This window comes from Melospiza melodia, chromosome 2 (assembly GCF_035770615.1).
Source record: "Melospiza melodia melodia isolate bMelMel2 chromosome 2, bMelMel2.pri, whole genome shotgun sequence".
Lineage (NCBI taxonomy): Eukaryota > Metazoa > Chordata > Aves > Passeriformes > Passerellidae > Melospiza > Melospiza melodia.
This window is the reverse complement of record NC_086195.1, coordinates 134,728,179-134,740,912: the sequence shown is the minus strand read 5'-3', so window position 1 is coordinate 134,740,912 and position 12,734 is coordinate 134,728,179. Positions and strand designations below refer to the sequence as shown.

The 12,734-nt window shown below is 37.8% G+C and overlaps 1 protein-coding gene across 1 annotated transcript in view; it reads right to left on the bottom strand.

The window, feature by feature from the left end:
- The window catches only part of ROBO2 (roundabout guidance receptor 2), an 866,686-nt gene that overhangs the window by 56,425 nt on the left and 797,527 nt on the right, over positions 1-12,734 (bottom strand). Inside the window, exons 17-18 of the mRNA XM_063150058.1 lie at positions 12,528-12,699; positions 6,808-6,990 (exon numbers count right to left, since the gene is read on the bottom strand). Of these exons, the coding sequence (XP_063006128.1) occupies positions 6,808-6,990; positions 12,528-12,699 (355 nt within the window). The remainder of the gene's footprint in view (positions 1-6,807; positions 6,991-12,527; positions 12,700-12,734) is intronic.

Genomic DNA, 12,734 nt, shown 5'->3' with positions numbered 1-12,734 from the left:
AGCTTGCAGTGACATTGTTTTTCCTAGGGAAGAGTCAGTCTTGTTGATGTGATGTGTATGGTGCTAGGAAGGAAAACAGGTTTTTTTGTTTACCCTTCACCCTGTACACCAATGTATTCATGGTCATAATCTCAATGAGAAAATAAACCAGAAAGCATTCTATTTATTTAATGTGCTTGGTGTAAAATGCTTTGAAATATCAATTAAGCTTGCCAAAATTCTTCTTGAAGTGTGGCCATGTCACTGGGATGCTGCAAAAACTCCTCATATTCCTGATGCCATCCATAAGTGGGCTACCTGAGGCTGGATAGTGAAGGTGTCTTTTTTAGCATCAATGTTGTGAAAGGCAAGACAGCTAACAACAGAAGATATGGTCAGGCTGCCAAAAAAAGCACTATGTTTATCATTCCTGCCATACATTTTGTCAGCATTTTTTCCTGCAGTTTGATTTCTGCAATTACAAAACAAGTCTAAACGCCTGAATAGGAGCATACTTAATGCAATGCAGGCTTGTAGATGTCACTGTAAAAATAAAACACAGACAGCTGGCTTTATTCATCCTGTCTCCACTTCAAAAAGCAGCAGAGCAATTTCAAGGGGCAATGTAAGAGGAGGGAGGGAAGGATGTCCCTATCACTGACCCACCTATCTTCCTTGCTTTTTATCACCAAGGAAGCAAAAAAGCTCTTTCAGCAGTCTTTGCATCTGATACATGTTCTTAGAAAGGCTGAAGACCTGCAGGGATGAGATTGGTTTTCAAAAGAAGATGAAAAAATAACCTCTGCATTGAGAGATTTTGAAGGAATCCCCACCAGCCTATACTTCAAGGACTGCAAAAATGCAGAAATATAATCCAAAGTGCATTTGAAATGCATAAATATTTCAGGAAATTATATTGTATATATTTGTATGAAAACCAGCATTTGTTAAGGAGCTTTTCATATGCTTTTTATTAAATATATAAGGAGGTACCAAAATCATTTACTAATATTATCTGACAAGGTTAAACTTAATCTTCATGCCTGCTAGAACTGGAAAAATATGAATGTATAGTAAGTCGACATTCTGAGGCAAGAAAGCTTTAGAAAGCTTTCTGTATGCCTATCTCTAGCAGGCCACATTTTCCTACTGCAAATGAAAACTTTAATGTTCCCAGCCAAGTCTCATTCCTTTTACTGATAAGCTGTTCCTCAAATATGAATGTAGATTAATCCTCTTTTAATAAGCATTAACTCAGAACAGATAATCAGCACATAAAAATTCCATCAAATCTTCTGTCTACCTTTGGATGATTCTGTCACATAGTTTATCCTCATTTAACAGTTTCAGGAGTTGCACGTAATATGTGTAACATTCCATGATTCTCTATCTAATTTTAATTCATTTTCTATTTACTGGGTTTCAAAAAATCTTTAATCCCAAGAAGCACTAGTCACTAAATAAGCTTACCTATTCATAAGTTAAAATACATATTTACTTTTTTTTTCATGACTGATGGCCTAGACTCTTGAAAATACCTGAATACTGTGGTGAGTGGGTACTGGCACAACAAGTTTGAGGGCACAGGAACGATAAGCATTAAAAAAACCAACCAAACAAAAAACCCAAACAAACAAACAAACAAACAAACACAAAAGATACCCTACCCAAACACTGCAGCAGTACTTTAGCTTTCACACAAACTCATAAAAGTGAGACCAATCCATCCTTTATATTACAGGAGAAATGTTTGAAAAGGGATTACAGCTGTGTTTAGTATCCTTGTGGAAGATTTGGTTTTGCTGAGAGCATGTCATGGTCACAAAGATGCACAGTCCTTGTACAGATGGTGACATTACTACTTACCAACACTAATACAACAAACCTGTTAGCTAAATTTTATGTTTTGTAGCACTAATATTACTGAGAATCAAGGCCTAGAGAGTCATGGTGCAAAGGGAAGTGGAAGAACAGTGACATACAGAATTGTGGCTCAGTAACTACTGGAGTCAGTTCAACTGAAAATAACTAAAAAGATTTAGCTGTGATTATCAATGTCACTTTATTTGTGACCATCTGAGCCATTGATCACTGCTTATGAAAATATTCACAAAGACAGAAAGCTGAAAGTATTGAACTCGATCAGTTATTCTGTCCTGACACAAATCTTTACAAACTGCCTGACATTTGTTGTTTGCTCTTCTCCCACACATGTTCCAGTGGTATAGTCTCAAAGCAGGAATTGTACATATCAGGAGCCTAATAATGTGAGCATTCAAAAACACATAATCACAAGGGATTATATGCGGTGCTTTTTATTAAGAGCTCTGCGTGTCAGGGGTATATTCAACCCAAATCTGACTCCAACCATACATCCGAAATGATCATGTTTTATACTCTATCGTTACGTAACTTTCATCTTAATTATTAAACTTATATTGTTCTATTGTATACATAAATTTAGCCCCTCTCTGAATTTCCAACATAGTTTCTCACTATTCTTCTTATGGTTATATAATAATTACATTTAATTACTAAACAGTCATCACATCTAACAATTATATAATTTATCATACTGCTTACGCAGGTGCAGTTGATGTGGGAAAGCACAAAGCCTAACATTTCAGATTCTATCTTTAACTTTTTCCACTATCAATAACAGGATACAAATAACAAGTGGTCTTAGTGAATGACCCATAATCTGCAAATGACCCAAAAGGACATTTTAAGCGAGTAATTAAAAAACTGCACAGATTTGGACTTTTAAACAACTATTTTTAGTGTTCTATGTTCTACACACAGGCAAATACAGATGAAGAAAAATAAAAATATTCACATCAGAAATAACAGGGGATTTTTTCCTGAGTGTGAAATGAAGTAAGTATATAATTGTTACACTAATAGATTCAATTCTCTACCTAATAGATTCAATTCCCCACCACACAGTTAAATCTGTGTGTTCTGCAACTCTCTGAAGGAAGAATTTAAAGCAGATGTCAGAACAAAAAATGTGTACCTTTTAAATCTAAGTATATTCATATAAATTCGTATAAATCTTTAGTAAAACTTCACTGACAGCTGTCTCTGAGGAGACTCTGAAAGCTACACACCACTGTCTAAATAATTGTATCTAAACCCAAACTATTTATAAACCATAAACCTTTGAAGGGAACAACATACAGTTGTGAGTGTCAAACCTCCACAAGCATGTCTTTCTAAACAATATTATCAAGGGCAAATTCAAATATTAGAGAATTATCGAAGTTTTTTATGGAACTCGGAGTCTAAAGACAGGAAAATGCATTATGTTCTTCCATAAGGAAAGTACTTTTTTAAATTTAAAAAAAAAAAATTGGACTCGATTACTGGAGGACTTAGGTCCTCAATGCCTCCAGAAGTTAGTACAAGCCAGGAAACAGAATAGTTCTAAAAAGTCCACAAGATGTCAAAATTGCTTTCAAAAAAGAACATTTTTGGCAGTACCTCTGATATATCCCAGTTGCCCAGCAGATGTGGAGCAGCAGCATGAAATCATGCTCAGACCCTGTGGCTCCAGCACAGCCCTGTGTCATGCCAATTCATGCCACAAACAGAACACTAAAAGTGCACCACAGTTCAAGACAGCTGACAGAGGCACAGTCATAGGAACCAAATGCAAAGATGTATTTAGTTTTGGAAAAAACCCTATGCTGTGTGTCAAAGAAAAGGCAGCAATGTCTTTAGAGTGGGATGTGTTGTGCCATAGCTTACAGTAACCTGACCAAACCTGCCTGGAAGCCAGGGGAGCAATCCTGAGCCCCCAGAGCTTTTCCACAAGGATGTTTCTCCCTCAGAATGTCCTGGGCTCCTGGGGCACACAGCACCACCTTGGTCATCTGCTCTGTCCTGCTAAGCTGAACACAAGCTGTGGCTGAAGACAAGCAAGAGAGAGAAAGCAGCTGCTGAGCATGAGGAGACTGCTCTGGTAAAGGCAACTGAGGGGCCAAGCTACACCCAAAAAATTGACAGGCTTCTGCTGGAAAACACCAAGATTTATCATCCTTTAACACTGTAACGCTGAGGTACAATTATTTTTGAGTTTCTACATCTTGAGATTAGGTATGAGAGCAGAAACAAATTGTTTGTAGTAATTATTATTTTTAATTGTATACTCTATTTTTCTTGACTATTCACATGTTGAATAAAGTGTTTGCAACCTGCTGCTTCAGCCACTCTTCATTTATCCTTCACATATTTTAATCATGCTTATAATAGTCTATTGCATGCTATCTTTTTAAAGATAAAAAAAATAGGATACCAGCTCTGAGCTGAGTAGTAAGAAAAAAACCCAAATATTTCAATTCCAGAAACCCTGTGAAGTCAATGAAAGCATCAATTAGTGACTAGATTGCTTGAAGGGCTAAACACCTCACAGTAAGGCAAACGTACATAATTGAGAGCTGAAGTAGAAGAAAGTTTCTTTTCTCCTCTTGGATCTGCTAAACTGTTTGAGCTTTAAAATCAAAATTCAGTTATATATGAATAATGCTTATGTTAAGTTAATTCAAGCATCTGGTCCTGAAAATTACTTTCAAAATTGCATTTCAGAGAGTTAGGCAAGTTAAGTATACAGATTTATAGTGACAGAGACATTGATGGTGGTAGATTTTACTTTTCCCTGGAATCCAGAGGAGAATGAAGGCTACATTTTTATCACAGATAGGCAGCTAGAGTATTTCTCCTTGTGTTTGGTTTTAATTCCTCATATCTCACATGTTCATAAACACTTTGACAGCTAATGCTTGAAATGGTGTGTTGGTGAGGTAACAGACAGACTAATGGACAGTACCTGCAGGGGTGAAGGTGAAGGACTGAACTGCAAAACAAGAAAGCAAACACATTGTGAGTTACACACCCTGACACAAAGAGCCAATTGCAGGGCACGAGTTTCCTCTGGAAATCACTCAGGTGGGGTTGAATATCATAAGCAGGACATAACAGCTGAGCTTAAAGCACCAACCAGCCAGCAGCCAATGAGAAATGATGGTTGGGAAGATGAGCAGTGAAGTTTGACAGTCACATTTGAAGAGTCTCCGTGAGGACATGCTGTACTCCAAGCTGTAAATATTAGGATGAGCTCTGAAGCATGATCTGTTATCCACAATTTCATGATGCAATCCATGTTCACATCACACTTAGATGCAGCAAACGCCGTGAGAAGGAATGAGTTGCACGAGACATGCTGTTCATAATTATTTACAGCTATGCTCTCCAAGTTATAACAGACTGCTCTCAATTCTCCCTCATCCCAATATGCCAACTCGCATACAGGACTAATAATCCTCCTTTTAAGAAATATCTAGTCTCAGCTTGTGTCCAAAGCTTTAGGTAGGACTACTTCCTAAGAGAAAAAACAGCACAGCTGTCTCTAGAATAAAAAAATCTTGGGATCTAGAACAATATTTCATGTAAAAGTGTTTGAGATATATATTAATTTCTCAGTGAAAACCACCCCGCCTCTCAGAGAGTAGAAGTTACTGCTAAAATGAAAGAAAGAAAAACCACCTTGGGACAAAGCACAACCCATGAATAACAGAGATCATGTGGTGACATAAAGTGAGGTTCCACTAAAACCAAGAAGGTCCAAAAGCCACTGGTCTCTCCTTCCTCTCTTTCCACTGCTCACCCTCTTGTCCTTTCACAAAGGCAGTGGAAAACAAATGCAGCAGGAAGGATTGAAAACCAACATGGAATAGTTTCCTGCTGGTTTAGTGAGCCCAGTCAGAACACTGAGGAGTCTGACTGTGGCAGAGCTGAACTGGGAACAATTTGGCTGTGACTGATTGTTGGTTTTTGGCAAGTTGTTGCTCAGCCATTTAGCAAACCCGAGCCCTTGGTTTCACATTTGATGACTTGTAAATAGAAGGGCGCTTGTGTAACTTACATGTGATATAATGTCAACATTAAATACGTTCTGTTTTGAATTGGGCAAATATTTTCTCTTTATAAGTGTTAATAAGAACTACAAGAGAATCTGCTGCAATATTTGAAGAATTGGGGTTTTCGTGTGTTAAATTGGGGTTTTTGTGTGTTAGGCTTCAGAGTAACCCATTTTATGACACATCACCTGACTTCCCAAAAATCCATAAGAATCCTGAAAACAGAAAAATATGCAAAACAAATGTTGGGGAAAGATGAAAATATTTCATTTGGCAAGAGTATTTAATTTTAAAAATGTAGGTTTTGAAAACTAATTTATAACTGGAACAAACATTAAATGAAAGAGAACATTTGAAGATGTTCTGCCTCTGAGACAAAACTGTTTATGGCTTCTGCCTTAGATAAATTTTGACAACACTTCCCTATCTAATACATCACTCTTCCAGATACAGGTATGAAGTCACTGATTAAATACCTTCATTTATTTGCCATGCACATGGCTTCAGAGACATGGAAATGCACAGGAAAGAAGACAAAAACTCTTTAACTTTCCTTGTAAGTGTCTAGTCTAACTCATATTTGAACACACAAATGAGGCTGCACTGTCAACAGAGTGCCTTCTGAGCAAAGGGGAAGAGGAGCAGCTAATCCTCTTTGTACTTTTTTGATGCTAGATGTGCTGGAGATGTAAAAATACTGCCTTATGATAATGATGGAATGTGGTACCGAGCAATGCATTTAAAGCTTCTCATACACCAGCAATTTCACAGCATACATTTAAAACAAGCATACAGAATTCACCCAGGACACTTTTGCTGTAAGTTCAATGTGGTTTTTAGGTAGGTTTAGTAGCCCCTGTTCTTTTTCTGCTAGCACCTGCTGAGATGGCAATAAAGTCACTGCTCTTACCAGCATAATTGCTGAGCCCCTTCCTCTTCTTTCTCCTCCAGTAGAGCCAGATGCTGAAACCCATGAGGATGACCCAACAGGCACCACCAATGCCAGCTATGAAGGCAGGCTGCTTCACCACATCAGTGATTTGCTCAGTTATGCTGTTGTTATTTTCAGTGATGACAACTTCATTACGACCTCCTGCACAAGAGAAATTGAACAGAATGTGGTTATTCTGGACTCTGCAATGCACAGTGGAACAAATTAAACACACAAATTAAAGGCTTCTAAAAAATAGTAATGGATCTCAAAAGAATTACCCACAGCAGAGGAACTGTAGGAAGTAGCAATGCACACCACAATCTCAGTGTTTCTAGAGTAAATCCATAGCCATTTTGCAGATATATATTTGGAAAGACAGACCCATAGCACACTCCCAAGTAATCTAACAGATGCCAATCCAGAGCTTTTTTTCTTTTAAATACACATATTTGTTAGTTTGTTTTTCCATAATTGTAGACAGAATTCAATAATGAGAAAATGGATCACAGGAAACTGATAAAAATATAAATCAAGCAATCAATTAATAGCTTTTTCCAAATGAGTAATCCAGATACAAAATATGCTACATTAGAAGAAGGCCAAAAATTATTACTCAACTCATTTTTTTTTTCCCTGAATGCTAGCTTCCAAATTTGAAATGAAGAATAAAATAAATGCACTTTCTACTGGGGCAAAGATGCATTTTCCAGCAATTATTTCAAGGGAAAAGCAGGTCATACAAATTCTAAGTGTACCATCTTTGACACAGTTAACTGTAAGCACTGAACAATCACAGCAACAGATGCTATTTTTTTCACCTAGAGTATGCATGCAAATTCTTAATATCAACCTGCAAGAAATAATTATTACTTGGAGTACCAATTAAAGTGACATGCATCAAAAAATTGCTATATAGGATCTTAAATTGTATATTACAGCAGAAAACTGCAAATTCCAGTAAGTGTTCCTATTGGTTTTTTGCCCCTCTTTCTCTAAAAGGGAACCTTTCTAAAAGAAAAAGCTTGGCATTTAGCTTGAAAACAAATGTTCATAAAAATCTGAATGGAAATCCAGGAAATGCTAAAGCATATAGATCCAGGGCCAGCACTTTCAAATTGTCAAAAATAGTTACTTTTAAAATTAGGAAATGCAGAACATATTTTTCTAAAAAAAACTCCTGAATTTTATTCTATGCGTATTTTACATAAACTGCCCACATCTGCAGTTTTGAAATTCATGAAAGATTATCCACCATTTCCAGTAAAAGCATTTATACAGCTCAATCCTTGAAATGTTTATGCAATATTACCAGATGCCTGCATGCACGCTGAAGAGCTGCAGGAGTAGCTACTCTATTGAGACAAAGAAGATGTAAACAATATGATTCTCAATTATGAGAGCCTATCACACACATAAAGGTAGTTGAACATTGCAGTAAAACACTGAAATGGTCACTTGGAGGAAATTATTAGAAGTATTGTATCACTGAGCCATGCTGTGAAAATGTACATATTCCTTTTCTATAATTCAGCAATGCTGAGATTTACTTCTTCCAGCAGAGCAGCTCGCTGGCTCCAGCCTAAAGGCAGCACTCAGGGTCTTTGGCTGGGGCAGATCTGAGAAGTCTGACACTTCCAGCCCCACTTCCACAGACACCTCTTTGCAGGTGACCCAGATTTCACAGAGCCATATTTTATAGAAGGAAATCCTTTGAGAAGGTCCCTCTGGGACTGACTCTGCCCAGCACTGCCCCTGCCAAGATGCAGCTTCAGGCCCCCAGGGCTGGGCTGGGTTAATCAGGGAGAAATGCAGTGTCCTGCATGCCATTGCTATCACACTGCTGAAGAGTTTAATAGGCTTCCTCTTTTTCAGCACCACGGCAATATTTAGTGCTGATGGCTGCCTGCTTTGGCAATCAGACTGTGGAAGCTGTGCTAGAGCCTGGCTTGCTTTCAGTCACTCTGGGCAAGGAGCAAAACAGGCTCCCAGCAAGCAGAATAGGTCCCACAGAAAGATGCTGCCAGATGTACAAGAAGTGCACCAGTAGAGGTGTCATGCACCAGTCTGTACTGGCCATGCTGGGAAGCTTTACCAACATCAGGCTCTGGGAACTGCAGCTGTCCTTTGCCATGCTTGCATCTTTTGTCTTGCCACTGCCAAAGGCCCAATGGCTTCCAGGCCTGATTAAGTAAGTGAGAATGAAACTCACTGAGCAGCTGTGGCAAGGAAAGAAAGCAGGCAGCATTGGCTGCTTTATCTGATTTTCCATGTTGTTTTCTGCCCATGGAACCAATCCATAGGAGCACCCCAGCGCTGAAAGAGGAAGGGCTGACAGTAAAACTAATAGGAAGGGGCTCTCCATGGCATGCTCTTCAAGACACAAAATCAATTTTCTAGTAGAAATCAGCTTGGGAGTTGGAGTTGCTCTAATTGCCATTAACTTGCAGTTAATTTCTGCGCCCTTTGGAGGAGAGGCCAAAGTAGTGGGACAGTGAGAAAACAGGTAGGCTTGGCACTGCTTCAGACACAGCCGTGCTACCAAGGCAGGGAAGGGCTGGTGACACCAGCTTTGGGAGTAGATTCAAGAATGCTCCTGGATTCAAGAATGAGTTCTTTTCACTAAAGCTTCCAAAAACATCTGAGGATCCTGTCTTCTCTAAGACCAGAAAACAGTCCTTTGAAAAGGGAGGATGTGAGAGCAAACTGCAAAGTGCCTGGGAAGAGGTTTCAGTGGATTGCAGGCTTTGCCTCTCTTCTAGGGGAAGATACAATCTGTCTCCAAATTACCTTCTAAAGTTTGCAGCCTGGCTGTCTGCTCTTACCCTTCTGTGCCTAGCAATTACAACTGCAAAAGTAATAATTCCTTTAAATGTCAAAATAACATATGCTTTGTGAATTTGATGATGGAAGAATAAATGGAGACAGATGAATGCTACCCACTGACTTTTGATAAAATTAATATAATTGTTGGGGGTTGGGGAAACAAATAGCATTAGTCTTGTACTTCTTCATATAATATTTAAGCAGAAGTAATAAATATGTCATCCAAGGTACCAGTGCACTATTTCATGTACTGCAGGTGGTTCTGTAACAATGCTGTCAATTCAACTAATTAGAACATAGACAAGGGAAGTGTGCGACCTGCAACGCTCCATTGTTCCTGAAGACAAAACCATAATGAAATATAATGTCTTCCTCCCATTGGAGAGTAATGAAGAACAAAACTAATTTGTCGGACCAAAAATTAATTAGACACATCAGATTCGATTGTACCTATTACTGTGAAAGTTTGCAGCTGTTCCTCATATCATTATGCCAATGATGGAATGTAAGAGGGACCAGGCCAACTGATGAGGAGAAATAATAGCTATAGCATTAACCAGCATTGCCCTTATTCCAATTTTACTTCTGGTTTTCCAAGTGAATGTTTTTTAGCATATCATTAGTGATCAGAAAAGTTTTATTCTTTATTCTCTTTGAGTCTTCCGTAAAATTTTTCAACATCCTGCTTCAAGTATGGGCACAAGATTCCTGTAATAGTGAGACAATTTCTAACTAAAGGAATCTTATACTTCCTATTGCTACCTATTCTACTTTTTTTGCTTTCTGGATTGTCACAGGTCTGTTATCTAAAATTACTCTGGGAGGTCAGTAGTTGATTATCCACCATGAAAACCAGTTATTTTCAGAAAAAAAAGGCCTGAAACATTTTTAGAAGTATGAATCCTGTATTTAAAAATAACACCTCTTTTTATACCCTGTACTCTGTATTTCATGACTATTAAAAGTTTTTACTGCTTAGAAATACAGCTTAACTCTCCTGCAACACTGACCTGTTCTCTCCATAATTCAGCATTTCTGGAGCTCTTCATTCTGCTTCCAAGTTGTTAAATGGTATAGATAAGCACCAGACCATATAGAACTCTGTTATAATAACTCAATAATGCTGTCCCATTCATTATGATGTTTTGAGGTTTATTCATTAGCTCATTCTAAATCCATGTAACTAGTTTTTTTTTTTAAATTTACTTTAAAAATAATTTTCATATTTTATGATTTTGATTCCCATTCAAACATTGAACGGTGCTAACTCAGGTTTTTCCAAAATGGAATCACCTAACATTGTTGCATTTATCAAGTAAATTTATAGTCTGAGAAATAACTGCTAGCAATTCATAATAATAGCAAAATTGGGCCTAAAGAGAAGGGAGATACAGACCATATATGTAATAAACACAGACAACTTCAGGCTCCCAAAAGACAAACAGAACTGACAACAGAATATAACCCAAACAGAAACTACTCTTTGTTACTTTTCATGCAAATGATTCTCAAATGTGCAAAGATGTCACCAAACAAACTTGTTGAAGCAGACATTCGGGGATCATTTAAGGAACAAATAAATATCACTAAGAATTCTGGGAATCATCCAGCAAAGACCTTTGGTGCAAGTATAACTCACAACACATTAAGTGACACAAGGCTATCCATGTACTTGAAATGCAATACACTTACTGTGCTTTGCTGGAATAAGTGCAGTGTATTTTCTGCCTAGTTAGATGGACCCCTTGGTAAAATAATTTTTGAAAAAAGGTCCTGGGTTTCTTGCATTTTCAAAAATCAATGTTTTGTTTTCTCTTCTGAATATCTGTTTTTCCCTTTGGTGTTTCTGTGGCTGCCTTTTCTAAACCAAGTGCTACCTTCACTTCCACTCTTATTTCTGTCTCCAGTGAGACTTCAAAGGTGAATTATCCTAGGTTCTGTTTTGATGAATGGAGAATCTGAATACTAGTAAACATTTCAGCAAATGAGATGGCCATTTCCAAGGGTCTACACATAATAGACTAGTCCATGTTTGGGACAGTGTATTGACAACATTTTCTAGAAAGAAAATATTTAGTAACAACAGAAGTCCCCAAAATAAACAAACAAACAAATGTCCATTAAGTAATAACTAAGTTAGATCATACAGATAAAAGCAACAAAATTCCTGTATCGTGCACTAAAAAGAGGTTCTGCTTTGCACAGCTCATTTCAGGTTTGCTAAACATAATTACTTCTAGCCTTCCATATTGTTCCCATCTTTATATTTTATACTCAGGAAAAATTTCAGAAGAAACAAAACCTGTATTTTCCTCAGGTCAGGAAATTAGCTCTGCGTGGAGACCACTACCAAGAAACAACTATTAAAAAGGCTGGAATGATAATGATACCTTTGCTTTCTAATTGGTCTAAAGACAACTTTTGCTTTGACAGAGGAGGCTTGTCTTGGGATACCTGAGAAACACTGACTTTAGACATTCAGAAAACAATGGTAAATAGTGGAATGAGTAAGGCAATATTCCAGCCATCTTAACAGAAGGAAAAGGGAGGTTGGGCTCCCCGCATCTGCCAACCTCCAGAAGTGGTAAATTCATTTATAAAACCCCCAAAACATTAAATCAGTTTCACTTTCTCATATATCTTGGGAACATACTTCCCTTCACTGTCTGCATGAAGAGAAGAAAAGATCATCAGGCAGTGGAATGTAAAAGCAACTAACCAGCCCTAGCCAAACCTCGTCTTTTCCTCCACAGATTTTTACGCTTCCAGAAGTTATATATGAAAGTATTTCTGAGAGAAAAAAAAAAAAAATAACAAAAAATCCACAAAAAAAGCCCAGGCAAAACAAAACAACAGAACAGACAATAACTTACCTATTATTATGGGTTGTGGGTCACTTTTTACTCCCACACCTGCACTGGTGCTTGCAGCAACTTCCACGCGGTACTGGATACCTGGATATAGGCCACCTATTACTACAGACCGAATGGCTGCATCTACTGTTTTGTTGATATGAAATCGAGTCTCATTACCTAGGCACCAGATCTGGGACAAAAGTTGATGTGTTAAAAGAGATGAAA